The sequence below is a fragment of the Mirounga leonina genome, unplaced genomic scaffold (genome assembly GCF_011800145.1).
Source record: "Mirounga leonina isolate KUSES-001 unplaced genomic scaffold, KU_Mleo_1.0 Mir_127, whole genome shotgun sequence".
Classification (NCBI taxonomy): Eukaryota; Metazoa; Chordata; class Mammalia; order Carnivora; family Phocidae; genus Mirounga; species Mirounga leonina.
The window spans coordinates 79092006-79117434 of NW_023270316.1; the positions used below are offsets into that span (position 1 = coordinate 79092006).

Here is a 25429-nt window from a genome sequence, read left to right on the forward strand (position 1 = left end):
GAGAAGAAAATCAGAAGTCTTATATTTATTAAAAAAGTAGAATCTGTTTAATAAAACTCTTCTTATAAAGAAAACTTCAAATGTAGATGGCTTTACTAGTGAATTCCTCCAATTGTTTAATAAAAAAATAATACCAATCCCATAAACTCCTCCAGAGAGGGGGAAAATATCTGAACTTGTGGTATAAAGTCAACTTACCCTTGTAACAAAGTCAAAGACATTATTTTTTAAATTACAAACTTCAGGGGCACCTGAGTGGCTCAGTCAGTTTAGTATCCAGCTCTTGATTTCGGCTCAGGTCATGATCTTGGGGTCATAGGATCAAGCCTCATGTCGGGCTCAGTGGGGAGGTGGCTTGATTCTCTCTCCCTCTGCCCCTCTACCGGCACTCGCTCACTCTCTCTCTCTCTCCCTCAAATAATAAATTCTTAAAATTATAAACTTCATCCTTCTCATTAATACGGATGCAAAAATCCTCAGCTAAAGATTAGTAAATCAAATCCAGTGATATTTTAAAAGGATAATACATCACAATAAAGCAGAGTTCATTCCAGATGATTTAAATCAAAAATCAATCTTACGATTTTTTGATAGATGGATTTTCATAAAACTCTTAGCTAACTGAAACAAAAGGAAACATTCCTTAATATGATAAAGAGTATCTGCAAGAATCCTATAGCAAGCATCATACTTAATGGCAAGTTGTGGAAAGCTTTACCCCGTGAGATCAGGAGCAAAACAAAAACGCCTATTTTTTTTTTAATTTAATTTTATTATGTTATGTTACTCATTATACAGTACATCATTAGTAAAAACGCCTATTCTATCACCACTTCTATTCAGCCTGAACTGGACATCAAAGCCAGTGCAATGAAGCAGGAAAACAAAAAGAAGCATAAATATTGGGCAGAAAGAAAACTGTCATTATCTGTAGATGGCATAAATGTGTATGTAGGTAACCCAAAAACATCCAGAGACAACTATCTGCATTAGTAAATGTATTAGTAAAAGTAAATGTATTAAGGTCAGTGGATAAAGATCAATATCTAAAATTCAACTACATATCTACATACTAGAAAAGTGCAAGTAGAAAATGAAATTTTAGGGCGCCTGGGTGGCTCAGATGGTTAAGCGTCTGCCTTCAGCTCAGGTCATGATCCCAGGGCCCTGGGATCGAGCCCCACATCGGGCTCCTGGCTCAGCCGGGAGTCTGCTTCTCCCTCTCTCTCTGCCTCTCCCACTGCTCATGCTCTCTCTCTCTATCTCTGTGTCTCAAATGAGTAAATAAAATCTTTAAAAAAAAAAAAGAAAATGAAATTTTAAAACTATGCCCTATACCATTAAAAACATCAAACACGTAAGAATAAATGTAACAAAAGACATGCAGATGTCTAGACTTAAAACAAAAAAGTATTTGAAAGAAATTAGGGAGACCTAAATGGAGGAATGTATTGTACTTACAGATTTAAAAAGTAAACATTTTAAAGATGTTCCCTCCAGCCTGATCTATAGATTTGAATGAAATCCCAATTAATTTCCCCGTAGGTCAAGAGAAATGGAAGACAAGCCACGGAGTAGGAGAAAATATGTGAAAAACAATGTCCAGACTCTCACTAAGCTACTGCACAGTACTGCTGCCCCGCTGTCCAAGAGGCCTGCAGTGACCAAAAACCGATGCTAGCCCCTAATGCTAGTGCATGTCCCAGACAGCAGCCTGCAGAGCCTAAGCAAATCCAAGCTCCTGATACGACTTCCCTTGTGGTCACCAGTCTCCCCCACCTCCCAGGGCCTTCCCTTGTGTACCCCTTACATAAGACCCCCATGGAGCTTACCCAAGCTCCCTCTCTTTTTGGCTTGAATTGACTACTCTGGCCTTATCCCATGCGCCCCCAACACTCCACCCACAGACCCTAACAAGGCATGTGCCCCAGGTCCTGCCTCTCCCTCTGCCTGCACCCTGTCCTGACTTGCCTGTGTGGTGCCCCCAGTTTGCTGTGTCCTTCCTCCAGGACCTGGGAGTAAGAAGCTTCTCTATCTCAATTTCTCATGGTCAAGAATAACATTCCACTGTATGCATGTACCACTACAAAGCAATGAAAACCAACAAACCAGAGCCACATGCAACAACACTGACAACTGCCACACAGAGTAAAAGACACCACACACAAAACAATATGCACAGCACGAGTCCACCTATATGATGTTTAAAAAAATGCAAAACTATAGGGATGCCTGGTTAGGTGGTTAAAGCTTATAGAAAAGCTAGGAAGTGATTACCATGTGAGTCAGGGGCAGTGCCTGCAATGGGCACAGCAGAACTTCTAAGGTGCTATGTTCTATTCTTTAAATGTTGTTAATCTATACAGAGGTTACATGGGTGTTTGTGATAAATCACTGAGCTGATGTTAATGTTTTATACAATTCTTATGTGCTTAATATTTAACCACAAAAAGGTTAAAAATAATTTTAACCCTATACAAATGAGTTAACAAAAGTATGGTAAGAATTACAGAATAATTTATAATGAAAAATCCAAATAATGCCAGGACTGACTTTTTCCTTTTGGTTTTCAATACACAGTTGTATTACACTATATGAGTTTCCAAACCTGGCTGCACATCAGAACCACATGGAAAACAATGAAAAAATATATATTCTTCTGTCCCATCTAACACCTACTGACTATCCACTTTCAACAAGTTCCTCAGTCAGCGGCAGCTGAGAAATACTGACCCAGCACAGGGCAATGGTTCTGTATGTTGGATATAGATAATGGGACCCTGTACAGGACTTTAAAAAATGCTGATCCCCGAGCTCAATCCCCAGAAATTCTGACCCAAATAGTCTACAGTGCAGCCTGGACATTGGGATTTTTAAAAATTCCCTGATGAGGGGCACCTGGCTGACTCAGTCATTAAGCATCTGCCTTCGGCTCAGGTCATGATCCCAGGGTCCTGGGTTCAAGCCCCGCATCGGGCTTCCTGCTTGGTGGGAAGCCTGCTTCTCCCTCTCCCACTCCCCCTGCTTGTGTTCCCTCTCTCGCTGTGTTTCTGTCAAATAAATAAATAAAATCTTAAAAAAAATTCCCTGATGATTTTAGTATGCAGCCAAGGCTGATAATCACTGGTAAAAAGTTAGACAATGGTATACATGAGAATCATGTTGTGGGGGGAGGGTGAAAATATACAAACACGGGGAGTCTGGGTGGCTCCGTTGGCTGGGCATCTGCCTTTGGCTTAGGTCATGATCCTGGAGTCCAGTGATCGAGTCCCACATCGGGCTCCCTGCTCAGCAGGGAGTCTGCTTCTCCCTCTGACCCTCCCCCCTCTCGTGCTCTCTCTCTCTCTCAGACAAATTAATAATAATAATAATAATAATAATAATAATAATAATAATAATAATAAATACAAACGCTTGCTCTCTATCTCAGAACCCTAACTCAGATATATTGGAAGCGGGGGTGGGGGTACCTACTCACTGTTCAATAAGCTCACAGTGTAATTCCAATGAATTACATTGTTTAAAAGTCACTGGCATAGTAAATGTTCTGACCTTAACTATGTATTTGTCCTTAGTGAAGCCAATGCATTTTTCAGCACTCATTTCTCTCAGCTATAAAAAGGCCATGATTTCATACCTATCTCATTTGAGACAAAGCATATAACAGTGTTAATCAAGAATCCAAAGAAGCTGTGCTCAATAAATTGAAGCTGAAGTAAAAAAAATTTTGCCACAATTTAGGATGTGAATGATACTATACCAGGCCTGAGCTATACACTCATTGAAAACTGCCCCAGAGAGAAGGAAACAAAATTAAAATGACCCTGTCTTTAGTAAAAATATATAAAATTTCTGGCTTTATAATTAACTTACTAATAGTATTAGTCAGCTTTGAGAGCTAGATATTGGCATAGTCCAGATTTCAAACAGGCTGAAATATTATTCAACAGTGAACAAAACAACTAGCAATCACTTTTTTAAAATAGTACCATTAATGCCATTACAAAATTTAGCCTCAAAAAACTAGGTCTGAGCGAACAGAACTGCCGATATGTCTAAGTGAAACAGAAGACTCTGTATTGATTCGTCTTAATGAAGTCACTTAAATATTATGAAATGGAACAGAAATCAGGTAAGCTTAGTTTAAATGTTTTTTTGTTTGTTTAATTTCAAGTCCTGAACACTCTCTAAACATTGAACAGATGTTATTTATAAAACCTTATAAAATCTTATAAAACCTCTTCTTTAATATTCTACAAAGAACAAGACATATGACGAAATTAGACACAGAGAAAGTATGACACCTATAAATAACTATTATGGGATGATCTCCTATATATAAAGTATTTTCTTTTTTTTTTTTTAAGATTTTATTTATTTGTCAGAGAAAGAGAGAGAGAGCACAAGCAAGGGGAGCAGCAGGCAAAGGGAGAAGCAGGTTCCCCGCCGAGCAGGGGGCCCGATGCTGGACTCGATTCCAGGACCCTGGGATGGTGACCTGAGCTGAACGCAGACGCTTAACCAACTGAGCCACCCAGGCATCCCATACAAAGTATTTTCTAACCACAGTCAGAAGCTACGATGTTGACTCTAAAGATCACTGTCTTCCATTTAAAATATACATATATACATACATATACAAATGCATAGTTTATGTATATAACCACATAAAATGTACACACATATGCATATGCTTATATGCACATACACATATATATTGCAGTTTCTGAAAAATATTATGTAAGATTTATGAATATCAAACATCTTTCTTCAAAGTTACTAGAAACAGGCTTTCATGTAACCTGAGATCTGGCAAATTTTTTAAAAAACTGCCGAGTTCTATCTAGGGAAATGAATGCCTACCTAGTTAACACATAAGGAAATAAGACTTACTACGTTTTAGGTTACGAATGAAATCTTAAAAATACCTATGAATTATAACATAGTTATGATATCACTATGCATATCACTATGCTCTTTGGCTAAAATTAGTATTTATACTGGGTAACATTAAAAATACTGAGTTAGGGGCGCCTGGGTGGCTCAGTCGTTGGGTGTCTGCCTTTGGCAGGTCATGATCCTAGGTTCCTGGAACTGAGCCCCACATTGGGCTCCCTGCTCCACGGGAAGCCTGCTTCTCCCTCTCCCACTCCCCCTGCTTGTGTTCCCTCTCTCGCTGTCTCTCTCTGTCAAATAAATAAATAAAATATTAAAAAAAAAACTGAGTTGGAGGAGTGATGCCAGAAAAATGGTGGTATAGGAATTTCTAGTACTGTACCCTCCCCAAAAATCAATTTTAAGAACTACCCATGCATGAAAATACTTTACAAGAGCTAAGGATTCTAGGTGAGGGATTATAGCACCTGGGTGAAGATCAGATGTAAGAAAAGACACATTAAGGAGGACAGATAGATTCATAGACCCCTTTCATCTTTCCTCTGAGCCCAGACAGCTCATCATGGAGAGAGAAAGACTCTCTCTAAGAGAAGCTGAGTAAAGTAAGTGTCTGACTTCACTGCAGACTCCAGTTCAGCCCACCCCAACACCAGGCTGACTCTCAATGCCCTTGGTGGCTCCCTAGCAGGCTCTTATGAACCCAGGCTCCTGCCCACCCTGTTACGTGTAGTTTTCTACATCGTCGTGGCTCCTAGGCATCAGGCTCCACAGATAGTACCTGTGAACCAAGGCCACCAGCTCACCCCAGTGCCTGTTGGCTCCAGTGGCCATAGGTGGCTCCTGCAAACCTAGGTCCATGGCCCAATGGGCAAAGCAGGCTCCAGTGGTTCCAGACAACCTTCAGGTGCCCAGCAAGCTCCCATGAACCCAGGCTCCTGACACATCCCGGCATCAGCCAGCTCCCAGGCAACAACTTTGACCCTACAAAAAATATAAGATGACAGAGCCCAGAGACAGGATGACTACTGTATACCCAAGCTTTTGACCCACTTCAGCACCAGGCTAGCTACTGTAGCCCCAAATCCCAAATACCAGGTCAGCCCCCAGGTTCAAGGCAAGCTCCCACAGATCCAGATTCTTGGTCCACCCAAGTGCCATAATGACCCCTGCAAATCTAACCTCCATGACATCTCCTGAGGACTCCAGGATACAGGCCAACTCCTGTAGTCCTAGACTCCAGGTTGGCTCTCACAAAACCAGGCTTCCAGCCTGTCTCAGTACCAGACCAGCCTCTGCGGACTTAGATGCTAGGCCCACCCCAGGGGTCCCCAATGCCTGGTTGGTGCCTGGAAACCTAGGATCCAGGTCTGCCCACACAGACCAAGGTCCCAAGCCCATCACCCCAGATTTAAGTACCAAGCACACCCCAGTGAACCTAGGCTTCAGCTCCACCCTGTGACCTAGACACCAGACTGGTCCCCGTGTACTCAAGCACTAGGCCTGCCTACCTAATAACCCAGGCACCAGACCTGTCCACTTGAGTACTCCACCAGATGGTTGACCCAGAATCTCTGGACAGGCTGACTGGTGAAGGGCTTTGCTTCATAAAGCCAGTCTGTAAAGGCTAGAAGAGGTGCCTACTTCCTCAAATATACAGATAAGGACACAAGAATCATGAATAATCAATAAAATATATAACCACCAAAGGAAACTAATGAAATTCTAATGACTGACTCTAAAAAAATGGAAATCTATGAACTGTCTGACAAAGAATTTAGAATAATCCTCTTTAAAAAGTTTAGTCAAAAAAAAAAGTTTAGTCAACTTTAAGAAAACAGACAACCAAATAAAATTAGGAAAACAACACATGAATAAATTGAGAAGTTCCACAAAGAAATAGAAACCATTAAAAAAAAAAAGCAGAAATCCTAGAGTTGAAAAACATAATGACTAAACTGAAGAATTCATAAAAAGCTTCAACAACAGACTTGACCAAGCAAAAGAAAGATATAGTGAATTATACGCCAGATCATTTGAAATTATCTAGTCAGAAGAGCAGAAAAATAAAAGAATGAAAGAAGCCTATGTGAATTATGGGGTATCATCAAAAGAAACAATCTACCCATTACTGGAGTCCCAGGAGAAGAAAGAGAGAAGGGAGCAGAAAGCCTATTTAAGGAATAATGTTTGAGAATCCCAAATCTGGTGAGAAATTTAGACATCCAAGTTTACGGAGCTAATAGGTAACCCCAAAACTTCAACACAAAACAACCTTCTCTAAGACACATTATAGTAAAACTGTCTAAAGTAAAAGATAGAGAATTTTAAAATCAGCAAGAAAAAAAAGTTCCTCACATATAAAGGAACCCCCATAAGACTATCAGCAGATTTCTTACTGGAAACCTTGCAGGCCTGAAGAGAGTGGGATGATATATTCAAAGCACTCAAAGAAAAAAGCTGCCAACCAAGAACACTTTACCTAGCAAAGTTTCCTTTCAGAAATGAAAGAGAGAGACTTTCCCAAAAGACAAAAACTGAGGGAATTCATCCCCACTAAACCTGCCTTACAAGAAATGCTGAAAGGAGTTTAAGACGAAATGAAAGGATGCTAATTAGTAATATGAAAACATATGAAAATATAACACATATTGTTAACAGTATGTTAACTAGCCAAATTCAGAATACTGTAATATTGTTATATGGAGGTATGTTAATCACTTAACTCAAAAGGATAAAGGACAAAGGTATTAAAAATAACAATAGCTACAATAATGTTAGTGGGTACACAATATTTAAAAAGTTAAATGTTAAATACACAATATAAAAAGAGGTAAAATTATGGGGAGTGTAAAAGAGTAGAGTTTTTGTATGCAAAGCTGTCATTAGCTTGAGGCTATTATAACAATAAAATATTTTATATAAACAAAAATCTACAGTATACACAAGAGGCAGAGCAGAGGGAATCAAAGCATACCACTATGGAAAATCATCAATTCACAAAAAAAACAGTGAAAGAGAAAGAAGAAACAAGGGAACTACAAAACAGCGAGAAAATAATAAGATGACATTAGTACCTATCAGTGATAAAATTAATTAACTACTAAAATTAATAATTACCTATCAATAGCCTTATTCATCAATAATTACTTTAAGTGTAATTGGATTAAATTCTCCAATTAAAGCACAGAGTGTCTCAATGCATTAAAAACAAGTCCCAACCATACAAGAGACTCACTTCAGCTTTAAGGACACACATAGGTTCAAAGTGAAGGGATAGAAAACTACTGAACAGTGAATCGGTCAACCAAGAAATCAAAGAGGTAATAAAAAAATACACAGAAACAAATAATAATGAAAATCCAATGATCCAAAATCTTTTGGATGCAGCAGAAGTGGTTCTAAGAGGGAATATTATGAAAAAGTATATGCCAACAAATTGGACAGCCTAGAAGAAATCAATAAATTTCTAGAAACATATAACCTCCCAAAGCTGAATCAGGAAGAAAAAGAAAATCTGAACAGCCCAGGATCATATATATGGTTTCAGTGCTAAATTCTAAGCCAATCCTCCTCAAACTCTCCAAAACACTGAAGCAGAAAACTCCCAAACTTATTTTATGAGGCCAACATTACCCAATACCAAAGCTAGATAAGAACATTACAACAAAAGAAAACTACAGGCCAATATCCCTGATGAATATTTATATGCAAACATCCTCAACAAAATACGAGCAAACTGAACTCAACAGCACATTAAAAGGATCATACACCATAATCAAGTGAGATTTATCACTGGAATGCAAAAATGGTTCAATATAAGCAAATCACTAACTGTGGTACAGCACATTAATAGAATGAAAGATAAAAATCATATGATCATCTCAATAGATGTAAACTGAACAATCATTCATGAGAAAAAGTCTCAACAAAAAGAGAAGACGTGAGTGTTGGAGAAAAGGGAAGCCTTGTGTACTGTAGGTGAAAATGTAAACTGGTACAGCCACTGTGGAAAACAGTATGGAAATTCCTCAAAAAATTAAAAAGAGAACTACCATAAGATCCAGCAATTCCACTTCTGGGTATATAGCCACAGGAAATAAAATCTCTAACCCAAAGAGATATTTGTACCCCACATTCATTATAGCACTATTCAATAAAAACTAAGAAATGTAAACAATCTAAGTGTCCAGATGAATGGATAAAGAAAATGTGACACACACACACGTATGCACGCACACACACAGAAGAGTATTATTTAGCCATAAAACAAAGGAAATCCTGCCTTTTGAGACATGAATGGACTTCAAGGGCATTATGCTATGTGAAATAAGTCAGACAGAGGAAGGACAAACACTGCATATTCTCACTCATATGTAGAACCTAAAATAAAAATAGAGAGTAGAATGGTGATACCAGGGGCTGGGAGGTGGGGGAGACAGGGAGATGTTGGTTAAAGGGCACAAATTTTCAGGAATAAAATAAATAAATTTTGGGATGGTGACACCATTTACAAAATGGTGACTATAATTAACAATTCTGTATTATATACTTGAAAGTTGTTAAACAAGTAAATCTTAAATCTTATAAGCACAATTTTACACAAGCTCACAGAAGCTCATTTATCTTCCAGTTTTAGCTGCAAAAAAAAAATCTTATAAGCACAGTTTTAAAAAGGTAATTATGTGAGGGAATGGAGGTATTATAACCTTACTGTGGTAATTGTTTTGTAATATATATATATATCAAACCACCACATTGTACACCTTAAATCTGCATATACTATATGTCAATAATATCTCAATAAATCTGGAAAAAATAAAGGGGAAAAATGCTGAGCTTGGATAAAACAATATGTGAGGGTAAATCTGGAACCTCAGTAAAAGAATGGGTCTTCTTCGATTCCTTCTTTCATTATATCAGTATCCACACCAAAAATCTCTTGAAATCTATCTTTAACAATGAATGCGAATACATTTACTTTCATATTTCATGGTAGCTGTTTGTGAACATTTCTTAAGTGAACCTACCATTTTTCTAATACAAGGCTTCATTTAACAACAGAAACATATTCAAGTAAAAACATATACCTAGGTAAAAGTAAAATGATACATGAGTAGAACCATCTAGTCTGGCTTGATCTTAAGTCTCGTATGACAAAAGCAATGCCTTTTGATAAGTTAAAATGTTAATTTAGTGGAAAATGTCAGTCAAAATGACCAGTTGGCATTTGATAATGTTCAAAATTTCACTCAATTTCTAGGGTGCAAAGACAAAATTATAATCATATTTTTGAAAAGGTAAAAACGTTAAAAACTAATATGTATGCCTAGTAAACATTAAGAAAATTCAGGTTAGAGTTAATAATAGTAAAACAGGGGCGCCTGGGTGGCTCAGTTGTTAAGCATCTGCCTTCGGCTCAGGTCATGATCCCAGTGTCCTGGGATCAAGCCCTACATCGGGCTCCCTGCTCTGTGGGAAGCCTGCTTCTCCCTCTCCCGCTCCCCCTGCTTGTGTTCCCTCTCTTGCTGTGTCTCTCTCTGTCAAATAAATAAAAAAAAAATCTTTAAAATAAATAAATAAATAAATAAATAAATAATAGTAAAACAAATAATATGTACTATTCAGCATAATTAAAGATAAATAAACAGAGTTCATTTATCTTGAGGTGGTTGTCCCCCAGATCAAGGAAATCTTTGGTTACAACCACAGTTTGGTGCCCACAAAAAGGAATACAGTGATTCTGTTGTACTATAACACTGGTCAAAACACAAGTACTGTGTACATATATAGGGACACATTTTAAGGGACTCATTTATAAACTAGGCAGGCAACTAGTCAGGTAGAAAACCAGTCATTCTAGAAAAACACACCATATCTGAAATGAGTAAAGAAACTGGAACTGTTTATCTGAAAAGAGAAAAAACTCTAAGAAAGTCCTTCCATCACTATTGGCACTAACTGGCAAAATTTCTGATTCAAAACAGCAGCAGACCTATGCATTTATCTCCCATTCCTATCTACATGAGCAAATACAACTTCTAGAAGAATGAGAAAGTGCTGGCTTATAAAGCAGAGAAAAGGAAGTGACACCAAGAAAGCAGCAACAGAGAGAGCTTCCTGCCCCCACTGAATCCAGGTGAGACTGCGTTTCAGGGATGGCAAGTGAGGGACTGAGCTGAGAACATGGCTGAATTCAGGTGCCTGCCTGCAGGGCTCTTATGGAATCACTGAGCGCTCCATCTCTGTGTGCAGCAAAGGCCCACAGACTCCCCTTATCCAGACAACCAGAGACAATGAAAATGCTCTTGTAAATACAAAATAATTAAATGGAAGGATTGGATGAGAAAGTCAAGAAAGTCTCCCAGAAAGCAAAGTAAGAGATGGAAAATATTAGAAAGATAAGTGACAAGAAAGCCCCAAACACAATTGATAGAAATTTGTAAGTAGAGAAGGAAATAAATTATCAAGGAAATAATATAACACTGTTTCCCCAAATTGAAAGGAAACAATATACTACAAATTGACGGGTCTATTGAGTGCTTAGGAGGAAGACAGGAAAAAAGACAAACTTAAACATACCACTGTGAAATGTCAGAATAACACAGCTACAGAGGAAATTCTAAAAATCATCAGAAAGAAAACACAGGTCACCCACAAATAACAAAGATAAGCCTAGTATTAGACTTCTAATCTGCAACAGTGTTAGCTAACAATGAAGAAATGCTTTTAAACTTCTAAAAGAAAGTTACAATTTAGAATTTTAAATTTTTTACATCATAAAATAAATGACCAATCAGGAATGAGAATAGCATTAAACGTTTACAGACATGCACAGAAAGATCTTAAAGGGGTTAATTAAGGATGAAGTCAAGGAAAAAATAACTATTTTTTAATAAACAAGAAACAAGAAAAAAAGATCCAAACCAGGAGAGAAATGGCAGTAATCACCAAGATGACATTTAACACCAGGCCAAGACGGCAACCATCATATGGAAACTGAAGCAGAGATATTCTGTAAGGGAGAACGCCAAAAAAAAACTTGAGTCTGCAACAGAAGCAAAAAATGCAAAAAAAGAGAGCCAAACAACTGGAAATACCAACAAACACAAAACATCTTGGATCAACTGTGAAGCCTCCCATACAAATTAAACCAGGGAGACAGTGTATTCCAAGGAATAGAATGGACTCCAAGGAATAAACAGAATGGGTAAGCATCTGAAAGATGGTAAGAATATGACAAAGAAAACAGAAGTTATGTCTAGCAAGAAGAAACATGAAAGGTACATAGAAAACAAGAAAACAAAACAAAACCCAACCTCATAGCTACAGAGAACAGACTGTTGCTTGCCAGCAGTGGGGGCAGGGAGGGGGTGAAATGGATGAAGGGGATCAAAAGGTACAAACTTCTGGTTATAAAATAAATAAGACATGGAATGTAATGTACAGTATGATCATGGTTAATAATACAGTATTGCGGGGCACCTGGGTGGCTCAGTCGTTAAGCGTCTGCCTTCAGCTCAGGTCATGATCCCAGGGTCCTGGGATCGAGCCCCGCATCGGGCTCCGTGCTTGGCGGCAAGCCTGCTTCTCCCTCTCCCACCCCTGCTGCCTGTGTTCCTTTCTCTCGCTGTGTCTCTCCTCTGTCAAATAAATAAATAAAATCTTAAAAAAAAAACAAAAACAGTATTGCATGTTTGAAAGTTGCTAAGATATATCTTTTTTTTTTTTTTTTAAGATTTTATTTATTTATTTGAGAGAGAGAATGAGATAGAGAGAGAGCATGAGAGTGGGGAGGGTCAGAAGGAGAAGCAGACTCCCTGCTGAGCAGGGAGCCTGATGCGGGACTTGATCCCGGGACTCCAGGATCATGACCTGAGCCGAAGGCAGTCGCTTAACCAACTGAGCCACCCAGGCGCCCGCTAAGATATATCTTAAAAGTTCTCATCACAAGAAAAAAATTTGTAACTATGTATGGTGACAAACGTTAGACTTATTGTGATCATTCTGCAATATATATAAGTATTAAATCATTTGTTGTATACCTGAAACTGATATAATGTTATGTGTAAATTCTATTTCAATAAAAAAACAAAAATGAAAGAAAAAAAACGAATATAGTAACTCTTCTGTACTTGACTTTGTAACTATGTACATGTCTTGGATTTTTAAAATTCTGTAATGTACCATATAGAAGAGGTCATAGATTCAGTCTATGTTTGCCTGAAAGATCACAGAAAAAGTTCCATGAGAGGCAATTTTGGGTTCAATACAAAGAAGATTTTTCTAACCCTTAAAGATGTTTAGAAATAAAACAAATGAGTTGAATACCAGAAGACTCCAAGCAGAAATTAAATGGCCACCTATATGGGATGCTACAAAGGGGATTCCTGTACTGGGTGGAAGTAAGAAAGAAATTCACTACTCACTCAACAAATGATCTAAGATTTTTCCAACTCTAATAAAATTCTTCACTTCTATTTAGGAAGTACATTGCATCAGGAGACAACAGCCCCTTTAGGTGTGAGAGCTATTCCTGAGGATAGAAAGCTTTAGTATTACTGACAAACTTTAGGTAGAAAAGGAAAAAATGAGAAAAGATACAGTAAAATGAAAAAGGATACAGGTTGGGTTTATATAGTGGAATTATGTATCCTTATATCGAATGGTAGCACACTTGCCTTAGTATTTAAGAAATGACATAAGCAATAAGAAAAAGACAGAACTTTTAGAATGCCCTATATTGATTTTACCATATAATATTACTTTCCTGATAAGTAGAAATCAATATTCATAATTACTTTTCTAATAAAAGTTTAAATCAATACAAGTATAAATTATGAAAACAACATATCCATCCAGTTATACTGAATTTCTCTCTTACCAGTCATAACCTACAGCAAAAGATGTTTCAATTACAGGAGCAATGAGTTTTGCGGCTGTCATGATGTATTTTTCTGCCATGGCCTTCCTATATCAAACAAACAAAAAAGTTTTATTGAGACACTTGGTATGAAGAGTTTGGATTTTTTTTTTAAGTATAAACATTACCTATCAAAGCTAACATACCATGAAAGTCTACTAAATGGTGGACAGCTACATTAGAAATCTGTCCGTAAGTCAGGTTGACAACCATGGCTAGGAAATGGGATTAGCAAGCCATAACTGCCTTCTGGATCATCTCTTTCTTTTCAATGCAGGCTGACAAATGGAAGAAGAAACACTGGACGAACATAATAAAAAACTGATTTTAAAACAAAACAAAACAAAGAAACACTGGAGAAACACAAAGCTCTGCAGCTGCAGTTACATAACCTGCACTGTCTGTGGACATGAAAGGAAAGGGTAAAAATGACCACTGAAGAAGTGTGCGCAGGAAACAGTAAAACTGAATTACTACGTGTCTCCATAGGTTTGTCTAATCTGTACCTTTCCTATAAATGGAATCATGAATATGTAGTCTTTTGTGACTGACTTCTTTCACTTATCATCGTAATGTTTTCAGGGTTTGTATGTACTGTGGCAAATATTGCTATGTCATTTCTTTTTATGGCTAAATAATATTCCAGTATATGGACAGACCATATATTATTTATCCATTCATCAGCTGTGGGCATGTGGGTTGTTTCCACTTTTTGGATATTATGAGTGCTACTGCTATGAACATTCGTGTATGTTATTGTGTGGACATATGCTCTAATTTCTCTGGGACAAACTGCTGGGTTAAGTATGAGGAACCTTTGTTGAGGAATCTTTGGAGGAACTTCCAAACTGTTTTCCAAAGTGGCTATACCATTCTACATTCCTGCTACCAGCTTACAAGATTTCAGTTTTTCCACATCCTCACCAACATCTGTTATTATCTGTCTTCCTGATTACAGTCATACAAGTGGGAGTGAAGTGGTATCTCATGGTTTTGAGTTGCATTTTCCTAAGAAGTATAGAACTTAAGCATCTTTTCATGTGCTTAATGGGCATTCACTTATCTATTTTGAAGAAATGTCTCTTCAGATCCTTTGTATGCTTTTAATTGGCCTTTTTATTAACTGGCCTTTTTATTACTGAATTGGAAGAGTTCTTTACATACTGGAGAAATAAATCCATCTTGGATACATGGTTTGCAAATATTTTCTCCCATTCAGTGGATTGTCTTTTCACTTTCTTGATAGTGTCTTTTTTTTTTTTTTTAAAGATTTATTTATTTATTTATTTGAGACAGAGAGAATGAGATAGAGACAGAGAGAGCATGAGATGGGGAGTGTCAGAGGGAGAAGCAGACTCCCTGCCGAGCAGGGAGCCCGATGCGGGACTCGATCCCGGGACTCCAGGATCATGACCTGAGCCAAAGGCAGTCGCTTAACCAACTGAGCCACCCAGGCGCCCTTGACAGTGTCTTTTGAAGAACGAAAGTTTTAATTGTGATGAAGTCCAATTTACCTATTTTTTTTCTTTTCGTGTGCTTTTGGTATCATATCTAAGAAGTCACTGCCTAATACAAGATCAATAATACTGTTGTTTTTTTCCCTACGAATTTATAGTTCTAAGCTCTTACAGTTAGGTCTATGGTCCATTATTTATTTATTTATTTATTTTTATTTAATTGACAGAGAGAGAGACAGTGAGAGAGGGAACACAAGCTAGGGGAGTGGGGGAGGAAGAACCAGGGTTCCCGCCGAGCAGGGAGCCCAATGTGGGGCTTGATCCCAGCACCGTGGGATCATGACCTGAGCTGAAACAGTCGCTTAACCGACTGAGCCACCCAGGCATCCCCTATGATCCATTTTGAAGTAACTTTTGTGTATGGTATGACAGAGACCCAATTTCATTCTTTTGCATGAGGATATCCAATTGTCCCAGCAGCATTTGTTGAAAAGACTATCTTTTCTCCATCAAATTGTCCTGGCACTTTTATTAATTATAAATGTAAAACTTTATTTCTGGACCCTCAATCCCATTCCAATGATTTCTATGTCTATCTTTATGCTACTAGCATAAAGTACTACCACACTTGATTGGTGTAGTTTTGTAGTGTGAGCCCTCCAATTTTGCTCTTCTTTTTTCAATATTGTTTTGTCTATTTTGGATCCCTTAGATTTCCATATGAATTTTAGGATCAACTTGTCACTTTCTAAAAAACCACTGCTGGGATTTTGATATGGATCACACTGCATCTACAAAATAATTTGGGGAGCACCGCCATCTTAACATTAAGTGCCTATCCATAAAAATGTGATGTCTTCCCATTTACTTAGCATATCCTTCAGTAATGTTTTATACTTTTCAGAGTATAAGTTTTACATTTCATTTGTTAAACTTATTCCTTAATTATTTTTTATGCTACTGTAAATGTAATTATGAATTTCATTTTGGATAGTACATTGGTAGTGTATAGTATATTTCTTAGTATTGATTCCTATATATCGATCTATTACTCTGCAAGCTTGCTGAACTTATTAGTTGTAATTGCTTTTTAGTGGATTCTAAAATTTTATGTAGGATATTCCACATACAAGATCATGTGGTCTGTAAACAGAGATAATTTTGCTTCTTCCTTTCTAACCTGGATGTCTCTTACTTCCTTTTTTTGCCTAATTTCCATGGTAGGACCCCGAGTGCAATGTTGAAGTAGTGACAGGAATATCCTTGTATTGTTCCTGCTCTAAGGGGGAAACCAGTCTTTTGTCATTAAGTATCTCAAACTGGGTTTTTCATAAATGTCCTTTATCAGATTGAGGAAGTTCCTTTCTACTCCTAGCGTGTTGAGGTTTTTTTGCTTGTTTACCATAAAAGCATATTGGATTTTGTCAAAAAAAATTTGTTTTATACTGAGATGATGATGTGGTTTTGTCCTGCATTCTGTTGATATCCTCTTTTATACTTACCGGTTTTTACACAGTAAACCAATTTTGCATTCCTAGAATAAATCCCACTTGGTCATGGTACACAATTCCTTTTATATTTTGTTTGTGATTTCGGTTTACTAGTATTTTCTTTAGGATTTTTGCATCTATATTTGTAAGATATTGATCTATTGTCCCCACCCCCCCTTTTTTGTACTGGTTTTTTTTTTTTTTTTAAGATTCTACCCATTTACTTGACAGAGAGACAGAGCCAGAGAGCACAAGCGGAGGGAATGGCAGAGGAGAGGAAGAAGCGGGCTCTGCACCGAGCAGTGAGCCCTACGCGGAGCTTGATCGCAGATCCCCGGGACCATGACCTGAGCTGAAGGCAGATGCTAAACCATCTGAGCCACCCAGGCACCCCGTACTGTCTGTCTTGTTTTGGTATCAGGGGAATACCAGCCTCATAAAATGAACTATTTTCTGGAAGAAGTTGTGTAGAATTGATGTTAATTCTTTTTTAAACATCTGCTAGAAATTTCTAGTAAAACCATATGGGCCTGGAGATTTCTTTTTCAGGAGGTTTAAAATTACAAATTAAATTTCTTTAATATTTATAGGGCTATTCAAATGATCTATTCCACATTGGGTGAGTTGTGGTCATTTGTGTTTTTCAAGAAAGTGGTCCATTTTATCTAAGTTGTCAATTTTGTGGGTGTAGGGTTGTTTGTAGTGTTCCCTTATTATCCTTCTGATGTCTACAGAGTCTGTAGTGATAGCTCCTGTTTTGTTCCTGATACTGGCAATCTGTGTCTTTTTTGTCAGTTTTGCTATAAGTTTATTAATTTTATTCATCTATTCAAAAAATCAGCTCTGCGTTTCACTTATGTTTCTTTCTTTTCAATGTCAATGATTTCTATTTATTATTTCTTCCTTTGGCTGCTTTTGCTTTTCTTTTTCTAGTTTATTATCTGGGAGCTTAGGTTATTAAGACTTCCACTATCATTCTAATTGCTTTCCCTTAAGTGTTGTTTTTCACTGCCTCCTTTCAAGACTTTGTCTTTAATTTTCAGAAGTTTAATCATGATGTATCTTCACATGGATTTCCTTGGGTTGATTCTCTTTGGTATTTATTCAGTTTCTTGTATTGTATATTTATTTCTCTTGCCAAATTTGGGGAGTTGCCAGCCATTATTTCTTTAGTCCAATCTCTTTCTCGTAAGACACTGATGACACAAATTGTAGATCTTTTGTTATAGTCCCAGATGTCACTTAGGCTCTGTTCATTTCTGTTTTTACTCTATTTTCTGTTGTTCAGATTGAGTAATTTCCATTTTCCATATTCCAGTTCACTGAATCTTTCCATATCCCGTTTATTTTCCTGTTGAGCCCACCCACTAATGTTCATAATCACTTGCTGAAGCATTTTTATCATGGTTGCTTTAAAATTTGTCAGATAACTCTGACATCTGTCATGTCAGTGTTAGAGTATATTGATTGGATTTTTCTTTTGGTTTGAAATCATCCTGGTTCTTGGTATGACAAGTATTCTTGATCAAAATTTGGGACATTTCTGCATTATAATACTCCGAATTTTTTTAAAAAATCTTCTGTTTCAGCTGGCTTTTTTGACACCGCTCCACCAGGGAAGAAGAGATACCACCTCATTATCATCAGATAATAGATGTCTAGGTACCCAACACGACCTCCTTTGATAACCAAGGTGGGAAGAAGTCCTTGTTTCTGCTGGGTGGGGCAGGAGTTCCTGCTTCTACCATGGTCCCTACGGACACCACAGTGTGGTGGCTTTATCATCACTGAATGATGATGAAAGTTCTGACTCTCCATTATTTTCTCTGACACCGGGAGAGAGGGGGAGTGCCTCATTACTGCCACATGGAGTGGAATTCCAGGATCTCCATGTGCTGTCTGTTGACACCACAGAGTGGTGGGACTCATTAAGGGCCTGTCAGATTAAAGTCCTGGCTCCCTACTTGGACTTTTGGGGTATGGGTGTCTCTTTATAGACTTATCAGGGTGGAAAGCTAGGCTCCCATTTGACTTTTGCTGGCATACATGAGAGTGGGGCCATAGTGTGTGGGTGGTATTTATCTCAAAGTTTTCAGTCTTGTTAGCCTACTCCTTTCCTTGTCCTTTGGCTAGAGAAAGCAGGCTTTTCTTGGGGCTTTTGTTTTTTTAAATACAACCATTGTCATTTTCTGATTGCCAGCTTCTTCAGCTCCAAGTTTGGGAAACATGAGGGGAACTCACTGCCATGTTGTTCCTCAGATCCTGAGGTCCCTTGCTGATCTGCCCTATTTTCTCCACCTTTCTTCTTATATTTGTTTTATATAGAACTTCCAGGGTTTTTATTTGTACTTAGTGGGAAGAATGGGGAAAACTATGTCTACTCCACCTTCCCAGAAGTATTCTTTCTTTTTGTTTTTTTTAAGATTTTATTTATTTATTTGACAGAGAGAGACACAGCGAGAAAGGGAACACAAGTAGGGGGAGTGAGAGAGGGAGAAGCAGGCTCCCCACTGAGCAGGGAGCCCAATGCGGGGCTTGATCCCAGGACCCCGGGATCATGACCTGAGCCAAAGGCAGTCGCTTAACAGACTGAGCCACCCAGGCGCCCCAGAAGTATTCTTAATATTAAACTAATTTCTAAAAGTTAAAGACCTCTATACATATAATGAAATATCATTCATCCTTAAAAAGGAAGGAAATCCTGTCACATGCCACAACATGGATGAACCTTGAGGACATTATGATAAACATAATAAGCCAGCCACAAATACTGCAATTCCACTTATATGAGGTAAATAAAGTCAATTCATAGCGACAGAAAGTAGAATGGTAGTTGCCAGGTGTTGGAAGCAGGGCCTAGAGAGTTGTTCAATGGGTAGAATTGCAATTTGAGAAGATATAGAGTTCTGGGGTGAAACAGTTGAAGGGGATTAAGAGTAAACTTATCATGATGAGCACTGACTAATGTATAGGACTGTACATCTGAAATTAATATAACTTCAATGACACTGGAATTAAAAATGAATAAATAAATAGAATTAGCATTAGCATATGACCCATCACTTACACAGACACATACACGAGTTCTGAAGACTGGTTATAAAACAATGTTAATGCACATAACATTACCAAACCATGAAGTCTTATGCACCATAATTAAGATGGCAAATTTTATGTTATGTATATTTTACCACAATTAAAATAATTAAGGGCCCTCTATCATGTGCTATACTCCTAACACATATACAATAAATATTAGCACTTTCAGACCATACTTGGCAGAGACTAGGTACCATATTGGAGGAAGGAAGAAGTAAGAACAATTTTGTCTTTGGGAGATGAAATTTAATTGGAAGCTGGGCAAAAATACATAAAAATATAATTTTTTAAAATAAAAGTAATATAGGGGTGCCTGGATGGCTCAGATGGTTAAGCGTCTGCCTTTGGCTCAGGTTATGATCCCAGGGTCCTGGGATTGAGCCCTGCATCAGGGCTCCCTGCTCCACGGGAAGCCTGCTTCTCCCTCTCCCACTCCCCTTGCTTGTGCTCCCTCTCTCACTGTGTCTCTGTCAAATAAATAAATAAAATCTTTAAAAAATAAATAAATAAATAAATAAAGTAATATAAGCAAAGTTCTAATATTGCACCAAATGCAGAGGGAAAGCAGACTACAAGAAAATAGTAAGAGCTACTGAGTAAGAATAATTGGGGTCAGCCTGAGAACTTTGATTATCTTGAAGGCGAAAAGAGAATCTAGTACTGTATAGAAATGGTGAAACAATAGCCTTATTGGAGAAATATACTGAATATAACAAGTTTTGAGAGAAATAATCAGAATGTACATTCAACTTTTTTACAAAAATTAAACCTATATTACTAAGGCACAAAATATTACCTTTCACGTTCCATTTGCCTTAGATGATCATTTTTTATAGCTTCAATCACCAAGTTGGTGTGTGGATCATCCTGGGAAAATAAAATTGGAAAAAAAAATGATGAATTCAGAAGTAAATACCAAGAACTTGGATTTCTAATCAACTTCACCACTAAGTAGTTACATAAAATGGAGAGTAAGTTAATCTTTCTAAACTATTTTCCCTCATTTCTTCTCATTTCTGATTACCAATTACATTCTCCTTGAACAAACAGATTCTGAGCAACTGATAAAAGGTCAGACTGGATAGAATAGGACCAAGTACACAGAAGCTGTGTGATATTATAAACTCTAAACTTAAGTATAAATGCTTTAATGATCATCAAATTCTTTAGTAATCAATATCTCTACTCTCTATTAAAAATACAGATGATTTTTTCATAAGATATTTTTTCTTAATATGAAAATAATATATAGTAATGTTTACTTAGCACTTACTATGTTCCAGGTACTGTTTTAAGCATTTCACATACATTACCTCATTTAATCCTTACAACCCTATAAGGTAGATTTTTTTTTTTAATTTATTCATTTGACAGAGAGAGAGCACAAGTAGGCAGAGCAGCAGGCAGAGGGAAAGGGAGAAGCAGGCTCTCTGCTGAGCAGGGAGCCCGATGCAGGGCTCGATCCCAGGACCCTGGGATCATGACCTGAGCCGAAGGCAGCCGCTTAACCGACTGAGCCACCCAGGCACCCCTATAAGGTAGATTATTATAATGAGTCTTATATTATGTATAAAGGAACTGAGGCATAAGAAGAGTAAGTACTGAGTGATGGAGCCAACCATTATGCTGTAATACCCTTATAATCTATTAAGAAAATCTGTGAAGTTCAATTTATGAAATTGGCATTATTAAACCATTTTGATCTATAAATACAGGCAATTTCATATGATTTGGCTTAATATGAAATAATATAGCAGTATACCAATACTTTATATGTAAAAACCTGAAAAATATTTTAAAAGCAGTAAGAAAAATTATCTCACTGCCTGGAAACTATTTCTATTTTGGTGTATTTCCTTCCAGTTTATGTTCATGTATGGGTGTGTGTTTATCTTTTTTTTTTTTTCCACTTGGTTTTTCACTTAACATTGTACAGTATTTCCTCCTTAGGGCTCCAAAAATATGACTTTTGTATTTTGCTTCACTCTATGCATAAGGATAAGGAATTCTTCTTTTCATTTTTGATCTATTTAGTACACATAGTTTTAGTTTCCTCTGTTAAACAATGACTGATAAAAAAACAGAAAAAAAAAAAAGGCTTTAGGGGTTCCTTCGTCAAGATAGTTTTCTTAAAGAATGGCATGTAATCTTATATTTTGTAAGATTTTCTCTTTTTTCACTAAAATTGTGAAGCTGATCTTTAACCATAAGCTCTAGCCCTATTTCAACAGAGTCCCATTCTCAACCTAATTTAAATAACAAATGAAACTGATAAAAGCACATTAATTAAATTTAATTAATTAAAACATATTAATATAGGGCTAGGAGAAACCTAAAAAGTCATCCATTCCAACTTTTTCATTCCTAGAAACAGAAAAGCATGGATAACTAGTAGCTGGCTACACAGCAATCTTCTTCATACTCACACTTGGTGAAATATATTTATCATCTTCATCAATTTCTAAGGGAACAGCAATCAATTTTTGGAATGCCTTCTTCATTTTGTCTCGATCTCCAACAGCAAAGTAACTAAGAATTAGGTTGAAGCCTGCCTTCAGATTTGGGGCCATACTCATGATGTGCTCAAATGAATTAATGGCATCTGAATACCGACCAGTTTTTATAAATGTAACACCAATGTTCTGCATGATTTTAATCCTAAAGAAAAACAAACACGGATAAGCTTTAAAAGCCTCAATTCTTTAGTATGGTAATCAAGACATTCCACAGAGAGTTTCCTTCTTTTCTTTCCCACATTTTATTTTGTCTTGCTAAAGCTTTATTGAGGTTTAACTTACATAAAATTCACTTGTTTTAAGTACACAATTCAGTGAGCACTGCTATATCTCCACAGCTGTGAAACTATAACCACATTCCTATTTTAAATCATCTCCATTATCCTAAAAAGAAAATCTGTGCCCGTTAGCAGTCACTCCCCATTCTTACCTCCTGCCCTAGGCAATCATTAACCTACTTTGTCTCTCTGGATTTGCTTTTTCTAGGCATTGCATATAAATGGGGTCATATATAGTATTTTATATCTGGCTTCTTTCAATTAGCATAATCTTTTGAAGGTTCCTCCATAGTACAGCATATATCAGTACTCTATTCCTTTTATATTTCCAAATAGTATTCCACAGTATGAATATACCATATTTTATTTATTCACTGCCTGCTTGACAGACATTTGATTGTTTCCACTTTGAGGCTATTGTGAATAATGCTATGAACATTCACACACAATCCTTTGTGACAGCATATTTTCATTTCTCTTGGGTATATACCTGGGAGTGGGATTGCTGGTCCACTGGTAAATTTGTGTTTAACTTTTTTTTTTTTAAGATTTATTTATTTGACAGACAGAGACATAGCAAGAGAAGGAACACAAGCAGAGGGTGTGGGAGAGGGAGAAGCAGGCTTCCTGCAGAGCAGGGAGCCCGCCGCAGGGCTTGATCCCAGGACGCTGGGATCATGACCTGAGCTGAAGGCAGACGCTTAACAACTGAGCCACCCAGGCACCCCTGTTTAACTTTTTAAAAAACTGCCAAATTATTTTCCAAACTGGCTGTACCATTTGATATGCCCAATGTATGAGGTTTCCAATTTCTCTACATGCTCTTCAGTACTTATTTTCAGTCATTTGATTAGAGCCATTATAATGGATGTGATCCCATCTTATTTCTAACCACTCCTCAACATAATACCTCGGCTTCAACTAAATTCATTTATTCATAATTCTCTGATCAGATCACAAATACTGTTATTTCCTTGACTCATCTCAATTTTCCCTTTGTCTGGAATATTACCCTTTCTCCCTTCGTCACGTAAGTAACCTATCGCAAGTACACCTCCTTCATAAAGCCTTTCTTGATCATTCTTGTTCTTAATAATCTCTCAACTAAGTCCCTCAACTTAGTTACTACAGCACCTCTTGATTATTGATAATTAAGCACTTGACATAAACTAATTAAGCACTTGACATAAACTATCTAATATTATTATCTTTTTCTACAATGCTCAAAGTCTTGGCCTCAACTGAGTTAAAAGTGCCTAAGAGCACTGTGTCCTAGGAGCTACATATTTCCCTATGATAATGATACATTATTAAAAAACAAATGATCACTAAAGGTGGCATTCACAAATAAATTAACTTTCACAGAGGAATTGTACTAAGCCTAAGGAAAAGTATACTCAGTAAATATCCTGGAAATCTTCTATGATATCAAGGTCATTACCAGACCATAAGGTAATTTACTGTTTCTGCTCTTGAAATATTGTATGAATAGAAAATATTCCAGCTTCCTCCTCCTCTCCCCTCTTCTAAGATTCAAATGTAATCCCTTCCTTAATTATTTCAAGACATTCTAAAGTCTGTTATATTCTAAACTGCTGTTTTGATTTTATGTTGGCAGTGACTTTTATTTGCTGCTAATGGCCTGCTAGGTTATCCCTTATATAGGCCAATTAGCTTTGTTTTATTTCAACTGATTACATATTTTGTCTCTAATCTTTAACTTGTCATTATATAAATGTGTGCAAGTAGTCAGTAGGGGAACGCACCAAAATACTACAGATACGACATAAATCTAACACCTCACATGTACAAACACCTCAAAACATTCAACTCACTGGTGACAAGTAAGAAGAGTTATATTGTTTCTGAAAAATAACACTTAAATCTCACCAAGTTATCATTATGTAAACTTACCTCATTTCTTTATGGACGCTTGGAATTTGATCTAGTGCCATTCGGTAGAATTTAATGGCTTTGGAATAATTTCTTTGCTTTAAATAAATATTTCCCATATTCACTTTCAATCTTCCTAATAAAAAATAATGAATATATAATATTCTATTTTCTTCACTTTTTCTGTACTTCAGATGACCTTAATTCATATTCTTTGAAGCTTTTCTCAAGTTAGGAAGCCTCAGACACTACCTAAAATTCTCACTTTAAAAGAGTTATACTATTTTCATGTATCTACACACTAATCTTCTGTAAGGAAATGGAACTTAAGACAGATGGAAATATGAAAGCCTGAAAATATGGCTAGAAAACAAGTGATTTACATTATAAAACTGGAATTGTGTTATTCTAAAAAAAGACAGAATTTAAAAATTAGATTCAATAATGCCATATACATTAAAGAAAATGATATTCTGATAAACTTTAATACTACTACCAAAAAATTACACAATATAAATGATACATATAAATTGTAGTCTCGGGGATAAATTTATAAGGGAAAGCATTTTTTTTAAGATTTTATTTACTTGAGAGAGAGAGAGCATGAGCAAGAGAGAGCATGAGAGAGGGGGAGGGGCAGAGGAAGAGGGAGAAGCAGACTCCCCGCTGAACAGGGAGCCCTAAGCCAGGCTCAATCCAAGGACCCCAGGATCATGACCTGAGCCAAAGACAACAGCTTAACCAACTGAGCCACCGAGGCGCCCCTTGGGAAAGCATGTTTGATGGGATTGCAATGGCTCATTCTACTAGTGATGACAGAATACACTTTGTGTTTACTGTTTGTTAGGCAATACACCTCACCCCAACAGTATTTCTTCAT

General features: G+C 37.1%; 1 protein-coding gene across 3 annotated transcripts in view; it reads right to left on the bottom strand.

The window, feature by feature from the left end:
- Window positions 1-25429, bottom strand: part of IFT88 (intraflagellar transport 88) — a 156574-nt gene that overhangs the window by 92838 nt on the left and 38307 nt on the right. For all 3 annotated transcript variants that reach the window (XM_035003737.1, XM_035003738.1, XM_035003735.1), the window contains 4 exons: window positions 24571-24685; window positions 22289-22520; window positions 20659-20729; window positions 13778-13864 (listed from right to left, as the gene is read on the bottom strand). In XM_035003737.1, coding sequence (XP_034859628.1) covers window positions 13778-13864; window positions 20659-20729; window positions 22289-22520; window positions 24571-24685 — 505 coding nt within the window. The remainder of the gene's footprint in view (window positions 1-13777; window positions 13865-20658; window positions 20730-22288; window positions 22521-24570; window positions 24686-25429) is intronic.